The following is a 24,405-nucleotide window of genomic DNA, read 5'->3' as shown; positions in this document are numbered from 1 at the left end:
TCGTCTGCTTGTCGCCCCTTCCTCCCCCTCCCCCGCTCGACGTCATCGATCGGGGGGAACTGTGTCAATCAAGGGATTTGTTTCGTCGCCACACCACCAAAAGAGTCGAAAAGAGCAAAGAGTTCCCCAAAAGTCGATCAAAAATTCCATTACTTTTCGCAGAAAGGCAGGCGAGTGACTGCCAGACACGCGAAGCGACAAGCGGAGCCAAGTTTGCGTTCCGCTCAACTTTTCATTATTTTCATCGACGTTGGTTTTCGTTCGTTGGTCCGCGCACGACTCGTCCCGTCCCGTCCCTTTTGGCACCTCCTTCTACAGTCAGTTGAAGGAAAGGAGCAGTCCGAGTGCCGAGGCGCTATCGGTGCGGTCCTATCATCTCGACGAAGGTCCTGATTGCGAACGGCCTATCGATTTGCACGCATATATATAGTTGTGAGTGGCATCGATTAAGAGCGTATTAACACGAGTGTCGGCCGTTCGGAGCCCCACGGCCCAGCTCCCACTCGCAGCCAGTCAAGTGGAATAACCCCTTTTGACGTCCCGCCAAGGCAATGGCTTTCCTGCGTGTGGTCACCCGCTGGCCTGCATCGTCCAAATTTGCGTGCGCCACCCCTGGCCTCCACCGCCATGCCCTGGACCCGCCAGGTGCGGCTGGCACGGCGCTGCGGAGCGGGTTCCTACCCCTGACCACGTCGTCTGCTGTGGCCAAGTCCTCCGCCGCCACCGCGGAGGCCCTCCGTGGGGGCAGCCAGACGTTGGGGTCCAGGAGGGACCCTCTGGACGCCACTTTCGACGACGCGCACGCCGCCTACAAGAGCAAGACGACATGGGAAATCCTTCGGGCCTACATCGTCTACACCCTCTGCTCCTCCAACTACCTGGTGGAGAACAACATGAAGGTGAGAGAAGCGTAAGCGCATCCCAGCTAAAGACCTACCACAGGCTGAGCGGAACCTCTGTTGGTTTGTAGAGAATGTTTGCGTCGCCTGGAGTCTGTCACAGTCACCTGTGGAATGGTTTACCTGGTTTGCCTATGAGTTCACTGCGTTGTAGTTAACAGAACGATCCGTAGCTTGTAAGTTGTGTAGAAGGCGCACCTTGGGTTTGGTGTAGTTGAAAGTAGTAATTTTGAATTAAGTACGATAACGTTATTTACTTTGTTAGGAGCTTGGTAACATATTTTCTTCATTCAGAGTTAACTTAAGTAAATACCATGATTCTTAATAAGCAAAAGATTCTATTTCTTCATTTTAATGTCCTGTTTGTGAAAAAAAAATCAAGCTAACATAATTATTCTTTTTAAGAAGAAATAATAACTGTTCTGTTTCAAAATTACACTCTATGAACTTCCCTTTTACAATTTCGTGTTCCGCACATGTGAACTTTGAGAGCTTACTTGTGATGCCCAAGCCAAATTCTGCCATGTATCAAATATTAATGACCCGATTACTGCTCTGTCAGACATGAGGAGACAGGACCTAGTCCTAGAGACCAGGTAATCTGGTGCCCTGCTCTGGAGCCGAAGCCTCTGGGTCCAGTGTCAGGGGCAGTCCTGTTTGCACTGATAACAGAGGATGGGCCATGATGGCACGCACGGGACTCCAGGCCGGGGGTTGCGTGATGTGATAAGCCGCGACAAGTCTTTGTCCCCCCGACTGCAGACGAGACAGGATGCGGCGATAAGGCACTGTTGACCAGCCACTTTCCCTCTCCGGGTCCAATTCCTTAATGCAAGCCGATAACCGGGTCCCATAGACCCGTCGCTGTGCCTCTCTCGCACTCATAGGGCGCCCCGTTTGGGTGCAAAAGAGTGACCGAGCGACGGAAACGGCCCTCGAAACTGTCTGGTGTCCTACGGTCGCGTCCTAGAGTGCCTGTCGACCCGGCGGCGGCGGCGGCGGCGGCGGCGGCGGCGGCTCGCTACAAAGCAACCTTCGAGTGTCTCCCCGTGGCGATGCTTGTGGCTAATAGTCCTAGCGCTCCTCCACCCCGTAGCTAAGCGAGCTAGCGCGCGAAGCTCGCGAAGCGTAGCGTCATTGCTCTAAATGGGCCCGGCGTTGATTTGAACGGCCGGCCCTTGGTTGCGCAATGCCGCGCCAATAATCTCGCGTGCTGCCGGCAAGGGAGGGGGGGGGGTCTCCATTCAGTGTGTCCGGTGCTCCCCGTCAGTCACCCCCAAGGCCACGTCGCCTCCCTCCAGGCCTCCAGGCCGGGGCGCTGCTTGCACTGCTTGGCGCTTCCCTCGAGTTCTGGGTTGAAAAGCTCCCGCCCGCGGTCAGATAGTGACGCGAGTATGAATGGCCGGGTGGCCGGCCCGGCCAGGAGGAAGGAGAGAGAATTCTAGCGCGGGCGGGTGCGGAAGGGAGATAAGAGCAGTGAGCGGGTTGATGCTCCCGGTGCGCGGTGCGCGCCACCGTCCGCGCCGTGCCTTTGCCTGCCTGCCTGCCTGCCTGCCTGGCGGCCTGGCGTGCTCCGCACCCCGGAGAACCGCCCTCCTCTGGTGCAGACTGATTCCAAGAGTCGTTTCTCGTTGCTGACTCTCTCGCACTCGGGGCGTCCCGGAAACGTACGAGAGAGACAGAGCGATGAAAACGATTCTCGAAATCAGTCTGCTGAGCGATTCTCACGAATCGTTTTCCGTCGCTCTGTCTCTCTCGCCTCTGCGGCGCCACCATGAGTGCGACAGAGACGCAGCGACCGGGCCGGGGGTCAGCCTGTCAGCGGCACGCGGCACCTATAGTGTTGTGACAGGGATTAGGACCGGCTTCCCTTTGAAGAGGCGGCGTACATATTTGGTTTGCGATAAGGCAGCCGTGCCGCTGTGCCGCTGCGTTGGCGCGTGTCGTGATAGTGTAGTGGGGCAGGCCAGGGTCGGCCTGCACAGGGGCCGCGCGGCGAGACGGGGCGACGGGGCGCACTCCACGACCCACATCATCGCGGTCATTTCACGCGCCACCGCCACGCCGTTATCGGCCGCCTCAAGGATCGTTTCGTCGCTCTGTCTCTCTCGCACCCCCAGGGCGCCCCCGTGAGTGCGAGAGAGACAGAGCGACGAGAAGATCGGCGGCGGCGGCGGTTATCGGTCGTGGTCACGGCGGGGACCGCGGTCGGTCCGTGTGTGGTCACGTGGTCACGGCGCCGCGCCCCAGACAGCCCGGCAGACTGACTCAGAGTAGTTTTCGTCGCTCCGTCTCCCTCGCACGTACCATAGGTGCAGGGGCTATCATTTCCTATTGGCGCGATGCACTCACCCGCCGAGGCACTCGTGGGCCCAAGGTGTCGAAACTCGCCCGGTCCCGTGCCTCTGCCTCATTGTTTGCCGCTCTAGAACGCGTGACGCACGGCGGCATCTGCGCACCGATTCCGAGAGTGGGTTTCGTCACTGTCTCTCTCCGAGGAGGGGTTTGCCACGGACTAAAATGGTGTGCGATTGAGTGTGAGTGGAGTGAGTTTCCACTTGATTCAGCCACGCTTTTTGCCTGCTTACAGGCGTTTGTCTCACTAGTTGCCTGCATATAGGCGTTTTCCTGTTTCGATCTAAGTGAGTGGGAGTGAGTTTAGTAGGCTGGATGCGAACAATCAGTGCAAGAAGTGGCAGACCCCTTGGTTTCTCCCTCGCACCGTAACGGGACGCCCCGCGAGTGCGAGAGAGACAGAGCGACGGAAAGCTCTCTCAGTGTGCAGTCACTCCGAGATCCGGCGTCTCCCCGATTGATTGCCTCGACGTCGCGACCCGCTATCTTTGTCGGCACTGCTAATCGCCGACTGCCGCGCCCGCACTCGCGTGCGTGTCTGTCTGTCTCCCTCGCACCCCTGCGGACCGTGGGACCGCCCCACGAGTGCGAGAGAGACGGAGCGACGAAAGCAGTGTTCGGAATCAGGCTGCCGAGGCGAGAGGAAGTGGGAGGATGGCGGGAAAGCGCGGCGCGCCGGGCTGGTTTTAATTTTTGTGCCGAATCGGTGACTTCCTGCGGCGCCGCACTGTAGGGCCTACACTGTAGGCGGCAGCGACACTGCTGAGCTGGAGGCCTCGTCTCTGGCGGGGGCGGGCGGGGCGGGGCGTGGCGGGGTTACGCAATGCCAGCAGTGCGGTGGCAGCCGTTCACCCGACGACGCGTTGGACGCGACGCGCCGCGTGCGGTGGCGTGGCGGGCGGCGAATTGTCGGATAGTGGAATCGTGCGGGCCGTGGCGGGCCGGCGGGCGGGCTGGGCACATTCCCGTCGCGTCGCCACACTGTTGGCACTTTTCTCGTTGGCCGCGTCGCGCTATTTTGTTGCCGACTGTACTAGTCGAATGGTGTCGACCGCGGTGGGCCCTGCCTGGCTTTGCAGTGTGGCGTGTGGCCGCGGAGTCGCGGAGGACGGTGGAGCCACGAAATGGCGGGGAAGCCCGACCACTACTTGGGCCTCGCTGCCGCACGCTGCCGCACGCTGCATCCGCAGTGACTCGTCGCTCGTCACACTAGTCACATGCAGTCGTCATTGCCAGAGCGCCGATTCCGGGCAGTGCTCCGTACTTCCGTCGCGCTGTCTCTCTCGCCCCGCGAGCGCGAGAGAGACAGCAGACGGCGACGAAAGCGCTGTTGGGACTCAGCTTGAAGGTGTCTGGGTGCGACAGGGGTGGGGCAGGGGTGGGTGCCTTGCCCGCCCCCCGCGGGGCCTCTGGGCTGTGGGCCTGGTCGGGCCCTTCGGTGGCGAAGTGAGGCGATCCGGTCGGGCCTCGCAGGCCTTGTTACGCGCCAGATTGGGCGGGCTGGACGCTGGTCCTGCAGACCATGATTCCGAGAGTCGTTTCCGTCGCGCTGTCTCTCTCGCACCTGCACGGGACGCCCCATGAGTGCGAGAAAGACAGCGCGACGGAAACTGCTCTCGGGATGGGGACACGACGCGATGGCCCTGGCCGCCGGCCGGCCTGTAGGCCCGTGGGCCAGTAGGTGGAGGCGGCCCGCTGCCCCGCTGCCCCGCTGCCCCGCTGCGACCTTGTGGCCACCTTGGCATTGGCCAGGCTAGAGCCAGCAGGCATCGCGAGCGCGCCGGTGGCCTTATGGGCATGGGGGCCACGGCCATATAAACTACTGTATTCCCCCCTCCCCTCCCCGCGCTCTCGCGCTCTTGTCAGCCAGATTGGCCGCCCCTCCCCTCGCCGCCCCTTCGGGCCCCTTCCGCCCTTTCGCTCGCGGTGCCCTTCGTGCTGCGGGCAGCCTGCGCAGCCTGCAGGCTGTACGAGGCGTCACCTTGGAGCGCGGGGCAGCGGGGCCGCGGCGGGGCATTGGAAAATGGAGAAGGAGGCAGAAGCGTCGTCGTCGCTCCCATTATGCTGCTTTCCTTCCCGCCGCGTCGCCGCGCTCTCCGTTGCCGAGGACGTGATGAGTAAGAAAGTGACCGCGCTTCGTTATCCGCGCGTTTCTCGGAAGGCGCTCGGTCGCTGCACTGAAAGCGATCCGGGGCGCCGTCTACTCGACTCCAGTACGGTATCGTGATTATTCTTAGACGCAGACGCGGCCGGCCGGCGCCGCATACGAGTGCCGCCATGGCGGTGTAGCGGCGTGACGGCGTAGGGCCCGGCCGTCGGGCGGCCTGGCGGGCCATCGACCGGGACCTTGGCGGCGAGGTGGGCGCGGCGCTGCGCTTTTTAACGTGGATCGGATTGACGTCATCCTCGAGCCGTGCCTTCGTCGCCGTCTCTCTCGCTCTCGTGAAGCGCCCAGTGTGGGTGCGAGAGAGGCAGAGCGACCAAGCACTCCGGAGGCTGGCGCTGCGTGCAGTGTCCGCCCTGTCCGTCCGCCTCCCGGTGCGCGGCGTCCTCCGAGATGGCTTCTGGGTCGGCGCCGACCGGGACCGCGAGGTTTCCATCCGCCAAAACTGTCTGGGGCACCGTCGGAAAACAGAACGGCCAAAAAAAGAATGGAAAGGAGACATACTGTCCGTTACCGGGCTGGCGCGGGCTGGCGTCGCTACCCGGCCCGCCTGCCAGCCAGCCTGTCGAATGCTAATGTGAGCAGCGACGTGTCGTGTCACAGTTGCTCTTGGCAGAGTAGGCGCGAGGTGTCATGGAGGAGTACGGCTTTGGCATGGCTTCGCCGCGGTGGTTTGTTTGCTCCACTGTGAAAGGGCGCGGCGCTTCACAGTGCTCCTCACACTTGCCGCCACTTGCCGGCCTTGAACTTGCCCCGCGGCACCGCCGCGCGACGTCGATTGGATAAGCGACCTGCGAGGGTAAGTTACGTCGCCGCGGCCGCCGCGGCCGGCGCGTCACGCCACGCCCCGCCACGTCACCGCGTCTGGCGCGTCCAGACGAGCGCCGTGCGGTTTACTCTTGGCGGCTAGCCGCGCTAGCCGGGCCTCGTGGTCGGTGACGTCGGTGACGTCGCTGGGGTGTGTCCGCGAGGCGCGAGGGTGTGTCTTGGCGTCCGCGGCCAGTCCGAGGGCCAGGCCGTCGTGGCGCCGCGCCAGCCGCCAGATGAGTGCCCCCGGGGTGACCATCCCCATCCCCGTCGACGTCGCGGCGGCCGAATGCCTGAGCCTGAATGCGGTGCACGTCCGGGGACGGGTTAGCCGGCGTGGCTCCGCTGGCTCCGCTCTCCGCTAGCGAGTGAGGAAGGTCGGGGTCGGCAGCACCGGCACCGCGGCAGGAGCGGTCTCTAGCAGGAGGAGCGCCTGTAGAAGCGAGGGTATGCCAGCCCGCCACGCGCGCCTGTCACACGGGCATGCCTGTCGCCTGCCTTCAGGCGCTTCTTGAACGCCTGCCTCGCTCCACCGCACGGAAAGAAACTGAGTCGGTTACTTGGACAAAGTATTTCTTCCGTGCGGCGTCAAGCTTTCTCGGGGATGGATTTTGAGCCGCCAAGGGCGGTGAGGACGGCAAGGGTGGCAAGGGCCTACCGCCTGCAAGCCCCGTTGCCCTGCCCTGCCCACCCCGCCCTACTGGCCGCTCGCCGCGCGGGAACGGCTGCCAATTTTCGAAATTAAATTTGTCGCATGCCCTCTTGTACTCGCTGCTTATGCCGGCCGTGGCAGCCGCGGCGAGCCAAGCCAAAGCCGGCACACCTGCCGTCCCGTCGTGCTAAGAATAATGCAGCCCTAACGGGGCGTGCCGCGGGCCGGCCTGCTCCAGATTGCAGTCATTAGCTCTGTCGCTCCGTCTCTCTCGCACTCGTGGGCCGGCCCGCTGGGGTGCGAGAGAGACGGAGCGACGGAGGGCTGGTCGCAGCCACACTGTGCATGCAGCCCGAGCGTCGGCCCAAGCCGCTAGATGCCTGCCTGCCTGCCCATGTCTCAGGATAATCTGTCTGCATTCTGTCGATACGTCGAGTGTCTGGGATCCAACCCATCCAACCAAGCAGCCTGACTGCACACTCTTGAAGTCTTACCTGAAGATCATCCATATTATGGCGAGAATTCTTTATATTATAGTGGTGCAGCTGACTTTGTAACTTAACCCTGCAAATTCATGGTACTACCTTATAGTTATTTAATTATGATTTTTCTTTTGTATTTTGGAAAAATCTCCATTATGTTGGTCCAGCATTTCACCCTAAGAGACGTAGAGTGCACCGAGTCGCTCGCGCGAGGAGTACAGCGACGGCTCAAAATGGGTCGGACAATTCCACTTGACGTTCATCTTGCGAGACGGGAGAACTTTCCATGCGTGACGGAGGCAGAGGCACTATCACACTGTTAGGTGTCGATCGCACCTCCACAAGTGGCGCCCAAGAGGCGCTCGAGTGGCAATTGTAGAAAGCAATCGAAAGTACACCGAGAGGCGTAGCGCGGATTGACGCACGAGTGGCTCGAGTCTGTGGACGCAACACCCAAAAAATGACTCACACATGCACACACACACACACACACGAAAAAAAACTGTCTAATGGAGATTAGCGACAAATAGCAAGGGCCCCACACGTTGATACGCACATGCGGGGCACGTAGCGAAGGCATGGCTCCCGCGAGGCGCGGAGATTTTTCGGAGATGGGTTGATAAGGGAAGTCCAATACGTAGCGGCAAGTACCCGGAGTGCCCGCCGCCCCTTGAGGCCAGACTTTGTTTACATCAGGTGCGTGCAATCGCGACGCGTATTGTCATGTCAATAGAACAAAATGGCGGGGGATGACCGAATGTGTGTGCGTGTGTCTGTGTGTGTGTGTGTTTACCAGGCCGTCTCGTTGGCGGGCTCTGGGTTATTTATTCGCCCGAGACAAACATCCGTCGTTGCCATGTGGATGCTCGGGCAAACCTCCCTTTGGCGGGCCTCGGGGTCCTTCAGGTCCTTGAGGTGGGCGTCGACCCCCCCCCCCCCCCCCCCAGGACACACGAGGCTTTGACGTTGCCGGGGGCGCGTCAACATATTTTGACTCGTCTTGGGCGTTTATAAATACTTGTTGTGGTCGCTTTCTTCGCTAAAGGGTTGCTGTGTTGGCACATGCATTCGCGACGGAGGTTTGATTTTTTTTTTAGGGAGAGAGGCGTCGACAATGTAAGCGGTTGCCTGAGATAAGCCCCTCGCCCTCGCCGCTATGACCGAGTGAAGGGAGTCGGCTGGGACATGTCCCCATGCATTGGGATTGAAGGAGGGATAGGGGTGCTTGTGCGCCCACTGTGCACTTCAAGAAGGCGCCTGAAGAAAGGCGTGACATTTCCGATTTAGTTTGACCCGTGAGATACCGATGCCTGCACGCAGTGTATCGAACCGTGGGAACGGGAAAGCACCCCTGTACTAGCGGGCACCTGGCTGAAGCGAGGAGGAAGTGGGGTGGGGGGGCTTGGCCCTTTTCTTCGGACTGGTTGCAGTCTTCTCGGCCCGTGATTTGGGGAGGGTTGGGGGCGGGGGAGAACAAAAATAGCCACCCTGTCCCGAAGAGAAAGGATCCGCTGTACTGTACTCTGCACGCCGTGGCTGCCGCGGCTGCCGCGGCCCGGCGGATGCCTCTGCACGCTTCTGCGCCACGTGCGCCTCGCAAAAACGTCATCAAATTAAGTTAATTACTGCATCCAAAATGTGGATGGCGGGGCAAGGCGTCCCATTCGTAATCGGGCTGACAATGAGTAAGGCAGGGCGCTTCGCGCTTCGTGTTATCGGGGTTTCGAAAACGGACCCGGTGTTTCGCGGTCTTGCAATGGACCCTCGAATGGACCGTGACGTCAATGCGACCCAGGCCGGCCTAGGTGGCGCTTACTGATGCGTTGGGCCCTGTCCCTGTTGCAGATCATGAAGGTGGCCAAGGCCATTTTGGGCGAGAAGATCTTCACCGCCATCATGAAGTCCACCTTCTACGGCCACTTCGTGGCGGGCGAGGACCAGATCCGAATCCGGCCCACGCTGGAGCGGCTGCGCTCCTTCGGCGTCAAGCCCATCCTGGACTACTCCGTCGAGGAGGACCTCAGCCAGGAGGAGGCGGAGAAGCGAGAAGTGGAGTAAGTTGTTTGAAATTGTGGCCGGCGTCGTGGCGTGGCGCTCTTGCCACAGTTCGGAAAACCGGTCTTTAAACGCCCTCCCTCCAGTCCAAGGATTCGGCTGAAATCGGACTGAATTAAATGTCATGACATTCATGTCTTTTAAAAAATGGCTGTGATACTTGATTGTGTCGACATAACTGATTTGTTTGGTTATTTGCTGGCCACAGGGCAGAGTCTCCTCTGTAAGTATAACTGATCAAGCCAGCCCGCATAGCGCCCCTAGATCATGCAGCCATGTACTACTTAGGAATCCTAATTAAAAAAAAAAAAATCAATTGAGCTGTATATTTTAAAGCACAGATTTAGTTACCTTCTTTGCTTTGCCCCTCGGATGCACTTGACAAGCTTTAACTTCACTACAACCATTTGTCTACCTTTTGTTTTACTTTATATTGTTCACTTTATCAATATTTATTTCTTCAACTTTTTAAATAATTCACATTCAAAATTCACTCTTTTCAATTGCATTTTAGATTCAAGAAATAAATGCTCACCAGCACCTCCTAAGAGATGTAAATAAATAAATAAATAGTTCTATAAAATTTTGAAAATCAACCAATGCTCTGGTAACATTCTTATTTCTACTTTAGTTTAATTATGTAATTATTTGCCCACAGGTCGAGTGTCTCTGAGCTGGGGGATGAAAAAGTGCAAGGTGAGACAAGTAAAACTAATTCAAAAATTCATGATTATTCTGAGAGATGCATACAAGTGTTTGCGAATCTTGCATATGCAGCAGGAGCATGTCTGAAATATGTCAGCATGTCCATCAGTTTCTCATTAATAATCAAAAGTAATTACGTATACTCAAGCAACAATGTGATATAACTGAAGCACACTGTTCATGCGATTACTTCATCTGATCTATGACATTGAATGTTTCTCCAATTCTCGAGACAGGTTATATTCCCTCACTCATTATATTTGTACCTAACGTTCATCTGCCAATTCATGTGCAATTCATATTTTCTATGCAACACCAATGCCTATTATTTTTCTGGCTTCTAGGTTTTGGGAAGCTTAACTAGTAAGAACAAAAAATTGCTGCAAATCTGCTCAATCTACTCGCTGTCTCTTCAAAACTCCTTGTGACCAAATAGGAAAGATCTTCTGTATGTCCTTACTTAGGCAAAGTGTAGCACTTAATCATCTCCATACCAACAGTTTTCTATGTGAATGGGTTTGATTTTGGAGAGATGATAAATGGATTGTGGACTCTAGCCTGCTGCAATATTATCATTTTGAAGTGCTAGACATTTCCCACAGGTGTCCATATTCCCTAGTCTCCTGAGATTTAGCTTCGACCTCTCTTTAAATTTCTGTTTTTCTTCTTAGGACCTCCACCAGCTGAAATGGGGGGTGAGTCAGTTTTAGTAAATGCCGCACAGTTCGACTAGGAGGTTTTATAGCTCGTAGTGTGACAACTTTTATAAAATTAATTTTGTTATTTGCCTTAGCTAAACTTCATTTACTTAGTGCGCTTCTGCAACTACCGTTCTCTTAGTCATGAAGGATACTCTTGTTTCAGTAAGCACAAATTAAGAATTATTGTAATGAGATTTTGCTTCTGATTACTTGACTTTTACATAAGTACATTCAGCTGAGTATCTGACTCATGACATGTTTCCTGTGGATTGAGGTAACATTATGTATCCAGATTGACTTTGATCCAGCTGACTCAATCATTGTCTCTACTTCCCACGACCAAATTGATTTTGTGTTATGCATTGCTGTGTGGCTCAAGTGTTCGCATGATTCCATTCCTTTCTCACATGGGGTATTTTTACAATAGGCATAATCTTAAGTGAACACACATGAGAAATGTGTTGATAAATTTTACTTAATGGAAATTGTTTTATTAAACTCTCCTGGCAGATATTTTTAGGCGTGCTTGGCTTAAATGGACTGCTCAGTTACATAGCGATAGAAAAAACTGTCAGTTAATGTCAGAATGGAGAGGCTCAAAATTGTGCTTGGTTTCTGCTAATGAAGACCCGGTTCATGGCCTGTACATGGATGGCGAGGATGGGCATTGGAAAGGAGGAGCAGGGCGCAGCCTTGTTGAAGGTACAAGCACCAGACATTTTAAACTTGGAATCTAATCATTTCTGAGGGAGTTTGGGTGGATTTGAAAAGGGTGACCGCATGCTTTCATTGCTTTACATTGTCTTCTCGTTGTTTTCATGCAGCTTTTCTAACCCATCACTAACTATGCCATACTCTATCAATATCATAGATCCTGTAGCCATTAACCATCACCCACATTGCTTGTGATGTACAAGGGAATGTAATTTGGATGATTTCTGTTTTACTCAAGAAGCACATTATTGTTCACTGCATGTTCCAGGTGCATGACATGTTTGGTTTTGTTGTTGAGCAAGCTAATAATTTTTTTCCTTATTTAGATCAGGAGTCATTTTTAGGGACATGAGAAGTGCATGCATTCTTAGTAAATATTCTATGTAAAAGAGAAAGGAGGGGGAGTAGCAGGTTCATACAATACCTATATTTTCGCATGCAAGTTTTATTTAGTCTGGCTTCATTTCTGAAACCAATGAAGTATTGTAATGATTTCTTGCCTTGTCTTAATTATCTTGGGATGATTTGGTTTATTATGTTCTTAATCTGTTATTGCCTTGAACTCAATATTTTCTCTGAAATAGGAACCATGCCCCAGTTCCACGTGGACAAAACTTTCGCTGACCGTCGGTACAAGGTGTCAAGTGCGAGGACGTACTTCTACCTCAACGAAGCAACCTGCGAACGAAACTTGGAAATCTTCCAGCAGTCTCTTCAGGCTGTCGCTGGTACAATCATTCAGCAATTAAATTTTCTAATCAACTTGTTTAATCTGCAGAAAAGTTACTTTTACACTGTGCCTGTCATGTTTCAGGTGCCACTTATGGTACTGGTTTAGCTGCGGTTAAATTAACAGCACTGGGCAGGCCTCAGTTACTGGTATGTTCAGAGCACTGAATCAACGCTCTCCTGTTGCTAGACTCAAGTTCAACTCTTTTAGAACTTGTGACACTAAATTTTTTATCCCACAGTTACAGCTATCTGAAGTAATTATGAGAACACGTCAATACATGACAGAGATCACAGCCCTAACAGCTCAAGCAAACAAAAGTTCACCAGATGATAAAGGAAACATCATTGGGAAACACATTCAACCTGAGGAACTGCAGCAAAAGTTGCAACAGGCCTGTAAGCTGAGTGAGGCTCCTGTGAAGAAATTCCTGCAAAATGTGACCTATGACCAGGAAGGGTGCGTTAGCTCCATGGATCTTTATTTTCTGTAAGCCCCAAGCGTGTTGTCTTATGAACATCTTCTTTTTCAGTCTTATTCATTTGTTCCCTTGGAGTGGTATCATCGATGAAAATTTGGAGCTCAGTGAAACCTTCCTTGTTCCTGATATGAAGACTGGCAAGATGGTACGATTATTGACTCAACTTTCCTCAAAAGAAGAAGAAATGTTCAGAAACATGATCAGAAGGATTAACGTTCTAGCCCAAGTAAGATCAAATTTAAAATAATTTTTCTATTGATATGCTGGCTTAACAGTTATGTTTTAACGAAACAAGTCTTATTTGTTTTCTCCTAGACTGCTGAGGACTTGGATGTTCGTATGATGGTTGACGCTGAACAAACTTACTTCCAGCCTGCAATTTCCAGAATTACTCTTGAGTTTATGCGCAAGTACAACACTAAAAAAGTAAGTTACTTAGTGCATTTGCGCTGACACTGAATTTTTATTTTATTGATTTGCAATTCCATGTCTTGATCTGATTGATTCCTTGGCAGGCTCTTATATTCAATACCTACCAATGTTACTTAAAAGATGCATTTAATGAAGTCTCCACTGATTTGGAACAAGCCAAGAGACAAAACTTCTATTTTGGTGCAAAACTTGTGCGAGGTGCCTATTTAGAACAGGTATGCCCATACACAAATGATTTTAGATTGTGGGATTTCAAACTACGCCTCACTTCATGGGACTCTTCCAATTTGACAGGAAAGGGCACGTGCTGCTGCACTAGGTTACCCAGACCCAACAAATCCATCATTTGAAGCCACAAGTGAGAGTTATCATAGAACTCTCACGGAGTGCCTACGTCGCATCAAGGACCTGAAGGACAAAGGCAAGCCTAACATGATTGGTATCATGGTTGCCAGTCACAATGAAGACACAGTCCGCTTTGCCATTGAAAAGTAAGTACCAGTAAATATTCTCTTCTCGGAGCAAATTCAAATAATTTAATTCATTGTACGATTTTTACTACCTTTTTCCTTTTGCAAAATTGTGTAGTAAAACTAAGTTTTTCTTATCAGGATGAAGGAGATTGGAATTTCCCCTGAAGACAAAGTTCTCTGCTTTGGACAACTGCTTGGAATGTGTGATTACATTACTTTCCCTCTTGGTGAGTTCATACACACTCTACTCATACAGCTTCCTCTGTTGCAAACATATTTGTTCTTGTTTGTTTTATTTTACTAAACGTTGATTTCCAGGCCAATCAGGATACTCAGCTTACAAGTATATTCCCTACGGTCCAGTGAATGAAGTTCTGCCATATCTCTCAAGGCGGGCTCAAGAAAACAAAGGCATCTTGAAGAAAATAAAGAAAGAGAAGAGGCTGTTGTTGCGAGAACTGATATATCGCATCTCTCGAGGGAAGATTATGTACACCCCTAAGGGTGATTACACTCCAATCTGAGTTGTGTGTCTTACACTGTAAAGACAATCCGTCTGTGATGTACATTTGATTTTTTTAATTTTTTAATTTTTTTTTAAACTTTTTTTTTGCGAGACGTAAGTTGTTTCATTTTACTTTATCAGCTGTGATTAAGGTTGCCTTGTGGAAAAATGAAAGAAATCTCTCTTCTTAGAGTGCTACTTTGAGTCCATTCTGACTACTGTTTTCTTTCAAGAAAATGTCAACCAGAGCACTCTGATGTCTTAGGCAAACAACTACTAAGTGTTTTAAGCTCCACAATGTGCTGTTGTGTTACATGGTATTTTGGTCAATTGGAGGCCTTTGTCCATACCTGCTATATGTCGCTGTTTTGAAAAGTAAACTGTATACATTTTGTCTCATAGAATGTTGGTGCCTTCCCAAAATATTTGTCCTGTTGTATTTTCTCACTAAGGCCTTAATTTTGTGAGTAGGTATATTGTTTGGAATTTTATTAGGAGTCTGTATATTACTTAGCTGGATTTGGAGAGCTCTGGTGGGTTGTTTCTCAATTTGAAGACCTTAGTTGTGATTTTGTCCCGGACAATTTCTTTGCAAGTGATCAGTGTCTTAGTTTAAATGTATGAATAAAATTATGTATGAATCGGCTAGGTGATAAATGACGATATATATCCAAATTTTTCATACATAACAATGAAATGGATTTTGGTTTTGGTCAGAAAATATTTTTCTGTTTGCAGTGTACTATTGAACCCAGTTGAATAGTTGTTTTGAACATTAATTTAATTCAGTACTTATGATATGTTTATTTTATTTAATCAGACTCTAGTGTAGTTTGAAGAAACTCCATCCTTCTCTGCCTTGTATGCCTTCGTTTTACTTTTTGTTATGTTATTTAATCTTTCCATTGTTATCCTAATTCCTCCTATGAACATGCTATCCAAAGACAGTGAAGCCAAAGTTAAGGGTGTTCCGCAGGATTTAACAAAAGACTAGAAAAAGAACTTGCTTTGATCTATTTTGTATCTACAGTATTTTTCTTGATTTTGGACTGCTTCGCTGGAGGATATAAAGTTTGGGAGGGTTCCCAATTGTAAACTATTTGAGTAGTTCTGGGTTGACACTGATGTAAAGTCAAAAGTCTTGTTTCTTTCATGACCTGGTGAAGGAGACTAGAGCTTTATTTTCAACTCAACTCCTATTGTTGACTCCTAAAACTTGATGAATGCAAAGGAAAAAATGCCAAAAATGTGAATGGTTTTAATTTTTGTGCAGAACTGTGGTAGCTTTAGTTTGACTGGCCTTACCCCCTTTCTGTTTCCACTCCTCCCTTTTCCATGTGGCATTTTGCTGAGAATGTGTAAATGAAGTTAGAATAGGGATCAGTATTAATTAAGTCAATGCTACGATTGTTGTGTGATAGGTTTGAAGTATTTCTCAGTCCAACTCAGTTTGTATGTTTTGATGGGCTTTGTTTGGTCAAGTTTCTCAGCCAGCATTGGCAAGAATTATCATACAGTATCTTCTAGAATGCGTGTGTTCTCCATGGCAGTTAACATAAGTAGAAACCAACTCAAGAAGCTAGTCTGTGATTCAATAAATGAATTTTTTTTCAATCAATAAATATTACTTTTTTTTTAAGTAGACAAGTTGTTTTCTGTGTACCTTTTACTTTGCTCAAGTTTACTGATGGCTCCCAGGTGTATGGCTGCTGTTGTATTACTATTCAACACATGATCTACACAAGCTTTATTTTAATTTGACCTTAGAACTATGAGGATGGTGCAATTTTGTAGACATCTGAGTCTGCTTCTTAGTTACCTTTTTTAATGTCTTAAGGGACTGATTTGCCATCTACATTCAGAAGGTTTCTCTGGTATCAATGAATTACCACATTTCTAAGCAGTTTTCGATAAGAAATTCTGCTGAGTATGTTATCAGTGAGAAAGCATCAACCTTGGCTCAGCTGTTCTTAATGGAAAGAGCTGTATTGAACTAAGAAAGTGAAATGACAATAATTGTTCACCCACGGCCGATCTTTTCTGTTCATCATACTGGAGTGGAGCACAGATTTGGACTGAGCATGCTTACGAATACCACAATATCAGATATCAGCTTGGTACTCCTCACATAATCCACTGATTTAATGTTATTCCCTTCCCACTCATGTGGATGATTTTTAATATTTGGAACTACTGCTTTCTTTTATAAATTTAAAAAAAGTTCTGGGATTTGGATTTTAAAACTGGGTCTAAATTATATTCTCGTTACTATCACAAGGTCCTGTTGATAAAATTTGTAACATCTATTTTTAGCCTAATGGCTTCTTTATTGTTGATTAAGATAAGTTAGATTGTTGATGAATTGTTGAATGATAGTAATTTATGTGTGTAAATGGTTATATATTTCTAACAGATTAAACATTTGCTCTGGTTAGAAATAACTTTGATTTGTAATTGTGGTATAGACAATAAGTAACACGTGTCAGGTTATCAGCAGCTGTTGTTGATTTCTGTTCCGTAGGAAGTAATTTTAATTGTGGCCGCTGTCAATTATTAAGGCCAGGTAGGGAGATGTGTTGGCTTAAGAGGTTGTGATAGCCATTTACGTAATTTACAAGACTACCTCTGTTATAAGGCCTTTGGCAATTGATGTGAAGATGCTGTCTTTATGATGGCACTGTTTTGTGTGTGTCCTTTTGACATTGCCTGATATGCCTCCCAATCTAACTTTTTACAGTTTTTGAAACATGAAATGGAAAACAACTGAATTGGTACTGCAGAGTCCTATTAATAATTCCCTTATCTGCTGAGCATATGTGTTGTTTTTTTTTTTTTCTGCAAAACAATTATGCTGAGTAAACTTGCTTCTGTTAACAAAACATTAGCTCCAATAGTATATTTGTGAATTCCAATGTCTGTGTGGTGTTAAATAGTTCCAGGAAGTACAAAGTTAATAATTATCTCACAGTATTTTTGATTGTGAATTACTATTAAACCAGAAACAGTAGGTATAAGAACTTCACAGGGATATGCAGATGGCAGTCTGTGTTTGCAGTAAAATTGTTTTCACAAGGAAATTCGGATGGGCATCATTCCAGTTGACTCTAGCAGGAAATCCTGAGATGTAATAAGAAATTTGAACCCTAAACCCACCGAATGGCCAGACTGCCTGCATAAATACACTTTATGAAGTGCATGCCGAACAATGTTACCCTGCAGGATTCAATGTCACTCGCACTGCAAGTGCCGATCTCAGAATTTTTCACCATCTGGTTTCAAGTCCCATTGCAGTGTGTGTTGCTATCTCGAATCTGATGTATCCTGCACATAATTTTAAAAACCGTAATAAATAAGTTAAAAAGAAAACTTGAAGTCTTCATTTTTTAAAACACAATTGTGAAAGCAACTTATATGTTGCTGAAACCAGTGAAGGCTACAGAAGTAAGTCCCACAAAAGATACAGAAAAAGCTATTTTTGTCAAAAAGAGAACCAAACACGAACTTTATTTCACATCATTTGAGACACCTATCTACATATTCTTGCTCCTCCTCTCTTATATTCCAAATACCAGACACAGCACACCATTTGACCAGCAAACAGTGTTCTTTAAATGTGAAACAACACTGGTCTATTCGATCTGATTTAAACAGGCAAGGAAGCAAGTGTATCACAATACCATCAGTCTCAAGAAAAATGGTGAACACCAAACCAGAGCACAAAGATATTATAACAGAAAGGTATATTGTGATATGCTGAGCATATTTTGAGTATGCAGGATGGAGAGACACCAATTCCAAGTTGTTGATATGTCACCGTCCACGACTTCTGATGAAATATTCAAGGCAGAATATCGACTGTCAACCCACTAAGACAGATCTAAACTTAAAATAGCACTCTGTAGATGAGTATTTTAAAGTCATGACTTGAATTAAAAAGATGGTAGAGAAATGCCATACATTTTCATTTTTAGCAAATTTGAAATATGTAGGTAACATACATATCACGAAGGTATCTACTGAACCACACAAGCAACTTAGTGATGCCATATCACAATTTTAATTAGGTAAGAACATTTGGCAAAGAATAGTTATGACTACTGAAGTTTTTGAATAATAGTAAATTTGTATCTGCTCTTAAGATATTACTTGGGTGGTTCCAGAGAATTACATTTATGAGTGGTCGGTGCAAGAACAATAGAGAAAGTACAAAGGTGAGAAATACACAAAGGTTGTGCAAATAAGTATTTTTCTAATTAAGTAAGTAATAAAATACATAAACATGAATAATAAAATGGGAATCAAGGAAACTTAGAATTAAAGAATGATCTACAACTCTAGTAAAAGATACAATGAAATATACCATCCTTCAAAGGTGTCGCAAGGAGTAGCACAGAGAAAAATGTAAGTTTGACTCCCATTTTGCCTTGTTACATAAGTATTTACTCTGAAATATATCTCAGTATCACAGTTTTTGCTATTAAAAGACTTTTAAAATTTTAAGTAAGAGAAAAAAGGGTATGAGAGAAAATGAGTGGTGCTGAGTTAGCGACAGTAAGTGAGATGTGTGACAAAGAAGAAAATGACAGTTTGATTGACTTGGCTTATGAGAGATAACAGAGAAGTTGTACAATCTCACTCACAGCCGACTGAGCTGCATATGGCGGCACTCCAGCTACAAGCTACTTAGTACTAAACCCATGGCAAAGGGTTCAAAGTGGATAAGAAAAGTAACTGGTCCTAACTATTGAAGATCACAATTTAAAAAATACAAAACCTGCATTATTTTAAAACTTCTTGCTCATAAAAGGAAATCTGAGCATTACTAACAGTGTAAAAGAATAAATAGTCCCAACGACATATATACATTAAACAAGTTGATCAAGAAACATTTAAGAAAGATTTACCCCGTTTTAAGTACTCTTAATGGTAAGCACAATTGGAAGAAACAAGACAGATGGATAACAGCTATTCTTGTAACTTGTACGCTTTGGAAATCAATCATTCTAATTGAATGGTGTCACTGTTGAACACCTCACACATTCTCTCTACTTCTACACTTTGTTATTCGGCGTTCCTTGTAACGCTTCATAAAGGTACATGGCTTAACAATAGTTTTGTTCCACCCTAACGCAGGGACTTGTCGATGGACGACATTAGAAACAAATCATTGGTCCCCCTATAGTTAGCGGAAAGTGACACAACTGTTATTCAGAGGCGACCTTCAAGACATTTTAAAAAACAATAAATACTACTATATTAATAAATAATGTAAACAGGAAATATTTAAAAAAAACATCAAAACAAAAAAAATTCACGCTGAGCATAGGTAAAGGGGCGATGTGCGCGATGCGAGTAACTGACGACGGTTTGAGCAAGTTGTTTCCGGGTAGGCGTGATGGCCTCAGCCTCCCGTTGCGCCTCCCCCGCTGGGCGCTGGGGCGCTGGGGCGCTGGAGCGCTGGGGCGCTGGGCAGGGCTCAGCTGCTGCCGGTGCCCTGCGCCTGCGCGCCCAGCTGGTCGGCGGCCTCCTCTCGGATGGGCTCCGGGATGGCGGTGGCGGTGGTGGGCTCGGCGCCGCTCACCTCCTTGAGGGCGGGCAGCGTGGGCCCCGAGGGGATGTCCACGGACACTTGGCGCTCCTTGGCCCAGCCGTACGCGCCGGGCGCCGAGTTGGAGCGACCGCTCATCTGGAAGCGGCCGAGACGCGACTCCCGGCCCTGGGACGCCAGCCCCGCGCCGCGGTGGGGGTCCGACGGCCCCGCCGCGGGCCGCGAGCCGCGCGCCGCGAACGGGTTCTGCAAACACAGGACAGGACACGGTGTCAACAGCAACAGTGACAGCAGGGTGCTTTCAAGGAGCGGGCGGAGAGCGCCTGTCAATAGCAGGGTAGGCAGCACGCCGCGCACCGGTGTCCCCGCGCTGCCTACCTCGCAGGGGCTCTAGCCGCCCTGGCCCTGGCCGGCCTCGCTGCCCTGGAGGAGCGGCTCTGCACCCCAGTGCCTCCCGTCTCCTGGGGCCAGGGCGGGCCAGGGCGGGCCAGGGCAGGCCAGGCAAGCCAGGCAAGCCACGAGCCCACAAACCCGCCCGGTCCGTTTGGCCCGTTTGGTCCACAGCACTGATTGGTTTGCCGAGTTTTGGGGCGGGACTCGTTTGTTTTGGCCAAGAGGCCGGGGCCGCTGGCTTGGCGCTGGCTGGATCGGCTGGCCCGTCCTCTTCATCACCAACGGGCAATCTCCTTTCAGGACACTGCAAGGGTCTAGCGCTCACCTGGAAGGAGTGCTTCTTGAGCATGGTCTTGATGAGTATGAGCGTGTCCAGCTTGGGGATGGAGGTGACGACCCCCTCCAGGTCCTCGTCCGACAGCTCGACCAGCACGCAGTTCTCCTCCTCGGAGGGCAGCGGCTCCTCGCCGTCCGCCGTCACCCAGGGGTGCTCCTTGACCTCGGCCAGCGTGATGCGCTGCGCGGGGTCCTTGGTGAGCAGGCGCCCGATCAGGTCCTTGAGCTTGGCGCTGATGGCGGGCCGCTCGGGGAAGCGCACCGCCTCCGTCTTGATTTTGTGGTACAGCGTGAGGACGTTGTCGTCCAGGAAGGGCACGTCGCCGAACACGAGGGAGAACAGCGTGACGCCCATGGACCACAGGTCGCAAGCCTGGAAACCCAAAACCGAAAGGGGTGAGCACACTGCAAGTCCTTACACAGACGTGGCTGATGGACGGGGAAACGGGGACAGCACCTTGCCGCTGAACTGGCGACTGTTGAGGGCCTCCGGCGCCGTGAAGGCGGGCGTGCCGGCCGTGGAGGACAGGAAGGCGTCCTGCCCGAGGAACTCGTTGCACACGCCCAGGTCGGCGATCTGCACCCGCCCGTCCTCGCCCAGCAGCAGGTTGGCCGGCTTGATGTCGCGGTGGATGATGCGCTGGTAGTGCACTGCAAAGAGGCAGAGAGGTGTTTGAGTCCCAGTCCCCGCGCGGCTCGGCTGCCATTCCCATTTCCATCCGCCACTCTGCGCCGCAAGCCGCAAGCAGCGGGATGATCCGCAGTCGATTTCCGTGGCGCCGAAACGGCGACGCTACTCGACGCTAGCGCACAGCGCACGCCGGCCTGCCCGCCTTGCGCCAGGTTCTGCATTCCGGGATCCGGATTAGGGGTCCGGATTAGGGGTCCGGATTAGGGATGAGGCGGATAAGGCGGCCGGGGAATGGGAGCGGAGGAATGCCCGCCGAACGGCCGACCGGCGTGGAGTTTGGCCAGTTTGGCCGGATCCCATTGGAAATTGGAACTAATACCAACACAGTCTGACTGCGTGGGCGGGCCGGGCCGGGCCCCCTCCCCTCCCCTCCCCCGGCCCCTCTCTCCCTTTCCCTTGCTGTGGCCGCGAACGAGGCGCCGACCGCCGCAAGCACGCCGAAACCACCGTCCGAACCGCGCAGCACCGCGCCAATGGCTTTCAGACTCCATTTTTTATTTGGGCCGCTGTCCACGCCACGGAGCCGCACACTGCCATTCGATTCGGGCTTCGGGCTCGGGCCGGACCCTGCCGTGCCTCCACTGCGGTGGGGCCGAGCAGGCCGGCGGGGAGGAGGGGAGGGGCGAGGGCGGTCGCCGGGGTGAGCGCCTGGCGCGCTGGCGCCCAGCGCCTGCTGCGAGGGTGATCCTTCGACGCTCTAGCGGCTCCAGCGAGCCGGCGGCTGGTGGGCCGAGGCTGATAGAGGATCCACGGCGGCCTCCACGGCCTCCGCCACCACGGCGGCGGTGCGGCGCGGCGGGGATTACGGCCCGATCCGGTCGGGATGGATGGCAAACTGCCAAGGCCGTTCAAATTTCCATTATCACGCACACCTATCCGTTCTGCTTTTGTGCCCTCTCCTCGGCAGGGGCGGCCCAGGGGGCGGCCAAGGGGGCCCCGCTGACGGATGGCCGCGCCTAGCCGCGCCCCGGGCCCTCTGCAGCACGCCGCAGCGCGCCGCAGCGGGGGAGGACCCAATTTATGAACCCACTACTATCAACCAGGCCGTCCCTCTTGCTACCTTTTTATTTTTCATCCCTATGCTATGCGGAATTTTACTACTGAGAAAAAAGGGGCGGTAAAAAGAAGAAGAAGAAAACGGAAGCTGGCCTGCGAGAATATACATCATATCATGACGCCATCTGTCGACGCAGCAGCTGTCGCGAGCCCAGCTGCGGATGCGTGGTTCCGTGAAACAACAGTCACACACACAAACGCACACACACACTCGCATGCGCCATTTGCATGCGCTGCACATCGGCATCGCAGACGCGCAGACGGGCGCCACATGGGAATAGCATCGCATCGCATCCACCCTGCGCCGCCCGGCCCGGCCGCCCTGCGCGCCGAGCCAGCGACGGGTTGCATAGCGGACCGACGGGACCGGCCAACCGGACAGCGAGGGAAGTCCCTGGCGGGCCGGCCAAACAACAACAACAAAAAAGGGAGGGAGCGCGTCCCTGGCGGGAGGCGAACCCGCGCACAGCGGTCCAGAAGACCGGTGGAGGCGGTCGATATCCCGGACGCGTTTTGAGCTCCACAGTCGCTAAATGGGACTCGGACCGAGCGCGTGACCCCACCAACGGATTCCTCGTTCGGAGAGCAATCCATTGGTGGGGCCACACGCTCGGTTCGACTCCTATTCAGTGACTGGAGCTCAAAACGCGTCCGGGATTTCGACCGCCTCCACCGGTCTCCTGGCATTCCAGTGTGCCGCGACTGCCGCCTGTTCGTTGTACGAGGTTGTACTCACGGTACTCGATGCCCATGACGACGTCACGGAAGTACTGGCGCGCCTGCGCCTCGCTGAGCGGCGTGTCTGTCGGCACGTGGAGCACCTCGCCGCGCTCCAGCAGCTCGAACACTGTCAACAACAACAAACAACAACATCAGCAACGAGCAATGTCTAGGGAACCAGAAACAACAGGAACCCTGCATCTTCCGCCATTTTCCGCGGACCGCTTCCCGGGGACTGTTTTCCCGGGGACCGTCGCCAGGGCGTTGCCGGGACTCGCGCGGGGAAAGCGAAGAAAGCGCGGGGAGCGCGAAAATACAAACTAATTCCGGAAAGCGATCGGATCGAATTTAGTCGGCGGGGCGCACGCGACGCGCACGCCACCGGAAGCCCCCCAAGTGCTAGCGCTTATTACACCGGCCGGACTCGCCGGCCCGGCCCTGCGGCGCCACGCCCCCTGCCTCGCTCCGTCTCTCTCGCACCCCCGCGGCCCTGCAGCGCGATGCCGTGCGTGCGAGAGAGACGGAGCGCGCCTCAATTTTCATGGTGGATGCGCTGTGTGCGTCATGGACGCTGCTGGGAAATGCAATGCAGCGCGGCAGCGCCCGGAGTTTACTCGTTCTTGTTTGCGCCAAATTGTTGTCGGCACTTGTTGTCTGCTTGTCGTGCCGGGCACCGATAGCCCTCCAAGCCGCCCCGCCCAGCCCGTTCCCTAACGACGACCATTACCCCGTTACTCTTGACCCTGGTCGCCGGCCGAGTCGCCAGCCCGCCCGAGGCACGGAACGCCAAGGCACGCCCAGGCACGGCACGGGCAAACTTATTCAATCCACCCCGCCTCCAGCACCTCCACTGTCAAACCAAGTGCGGAGAACTCCACACTTCCTGGTGCGGAGTAAATTCTACCCGCACAATTGGAAAAGTAGAGTTTTCAGAATCCGCACTTCGAGTGTGGGCCCATATCTCTCGGCATGGTGCAAACGTGAAGAACTCCATGAAGTGCACGTTCTACAGTGTGGAAGCTGAAAACTCGCCACGCCTCCGCCTTTTAAGTGCGCGTCAAGGGGTAACCAACTCAATATTTTCATGTACACTGATTATATTAAGAGTATGATTACGTGTGATTTCTTTTGATTATTTTATTATTAATCACTAATTGTAGGAGGTTATTATGTTGATTGGGGATTATTTGAGAGCCGACCTCGGAAAGCTATTAAAGTGTCGGAAATTCAATATTGGTGGCTTTGGGCAGCCACTGCGTCAAATTAAGTTGCGGTCATAGGCCTTCCTCGACGCCTTACTATTCTAAAGACCCTACTCTTTTATGCCCCGCCTCGGGAAGGCTTTGACCGCTGATAGTTTGGGAGCAGTGGTCTCGCAAAAATGGTCAAAAAGTGAATGAATTTCAGAAAATCACCGTTTTTGCTGACTTTGAGCGGTCACTGCATCCAATTTAGTTGCGGTCATAGGCCTTCCTCGACGCCTTACTATTCTAAAGACCCTACTCT

General features: G+C 51.3%; 2 protein-coding genes across 9 annotated transcripts in view; one reads left to right on the top strand and one right to left on the bottom strand.

The window, feature by feature from the left end:
• Positions 1 to 40: 40 nt before the first annotated feature.
• On the top strand, positions 41 to 17,122 carry LOC117642087 (proline dehydrogenase 1, mitochondrial). 5 transcript variants are annotated; one of them, XM_034379917.1, is made up of 14 exons: positions 41 to 432; positions 549 to 899; positions 9,205 to 9,413; positions 10,073 to 10,110; positions 11,331 to 11,522; positions 12,119 to 12,262; positions 12,349 to 12,413; positions 12,506 to 12,723; positions 12,797 to 12,971; positions 13,061 to 13,171; positions 13,261 to 13,392; positions 13,472 to 13,668; positions 13,789 to 13,877; positions 13,969 to 14,174. In XM_034379917.1, exons 2-14 carry the CDS (start codon positions 552 to 554, stop codon positions 14,172 to 14,174), a joined length of 2,124 nt encoding a protein of 707 aa, XP_034235808.1. In that variant the 5' UTR covers positions 41 to 432; positions 549 to 551. The 5 variants fall into 5 exon arrangements, with proteins under 5 accessions (XP_034235808.1, XP_034235809.1, XP_034235810.1 ...); XM_034379918.1 differs by having other exon boundaries at positions 44 to 899; positions 13,969 to 17,122; XM_034379919.1 differs by having other exon boundaries at positions 55 to 899; positions 11,448 to 11,522.
• A 503-nt stretch (positions 17,123 to 17,625) lies between these two features.
• Positions 17,626 to 24,405, bottom strand: part of LOC117642088 (calcium/calmodulin-dependent protein kinase kinase 2) — a 65,067-nt gene continuing 58,287 nt past the window's right edge. For all 4 annotated transcript variants that reach the window (XM_034379923.1, XM_034379924.1, XM_034379922.1 and 1 more), the window contains 5 exons: positions 22,916 to 23,026; positions 20,890 to 21,083; positions 20,422 to 20,805; positions 19,943 to 19,949; positions 17,626 to 19,862 (listed from right to left, as the gene is read on the bottom strand). In XM_034379923.1, the coding sequence (XP_034235814.1) occupies positions 19,387 to 19,862; positions 19,943 to 19,949; positions 20,422 to 20,805; positions 20,890 to 21,083; positions 22,916 to 23,026 (1,172 nt within the window). In that variant the 3' untranslated portion in view covers positions 17,626 to 19,386. The remainder of the gene's footprint in view (positions 19,863 to 19,942; positions 19,950 to 20,421; positions 20,806 to 20,889; positions 21,084 to 22,915; positions 23,027 to 24,405) is intronic.

This window comes from Thrips palmi, unplaced genomic scaffold, assembly GCF_012932325.1.
Source record: "Thrips palmi isolate BJ-2018 unplaced genomic scaffold, TpBJ-2018v1 HiC_scaffold_16, whole genome shotgun sequence".
Lineage (NCBI taxonomy): Eukaryota > Metazoa > Arthropoda > Insecta > Thysanoptera > Thripidae > Thrips > Thrips palmi.
The sequence above is the reverse complement of the archived record's forward strand: the minus strand, read 5'-3'. Positions and strand labels throughout refer to the sequence as shown.

Bases quoted from the DNA above. Each gene is read 5' to 3' on its own strand.
- LOC117642087 (XM_034379918.1), top strand. From the start codon at position 552: ATGGCTTTCCTGCGTGTGGTCACCCGCTGGCCTGCATCGTCCAAATTT. The intron at 9,414-10,072 runs GTAAGTTGTTTG...ATTTGCCCACAG, and splicing joins GCGGAGAAGCGAGAAGTGGA to GTCGAGTGTCTCTGAGCTGG. The intron at 12,724-12,796 runs GTGCGTTAGCTC...CTTCTTTTTCAG, and splicing joins GTGACCTATGACCAGGAAGG to TCTTATTCATTTGTTCCCTT.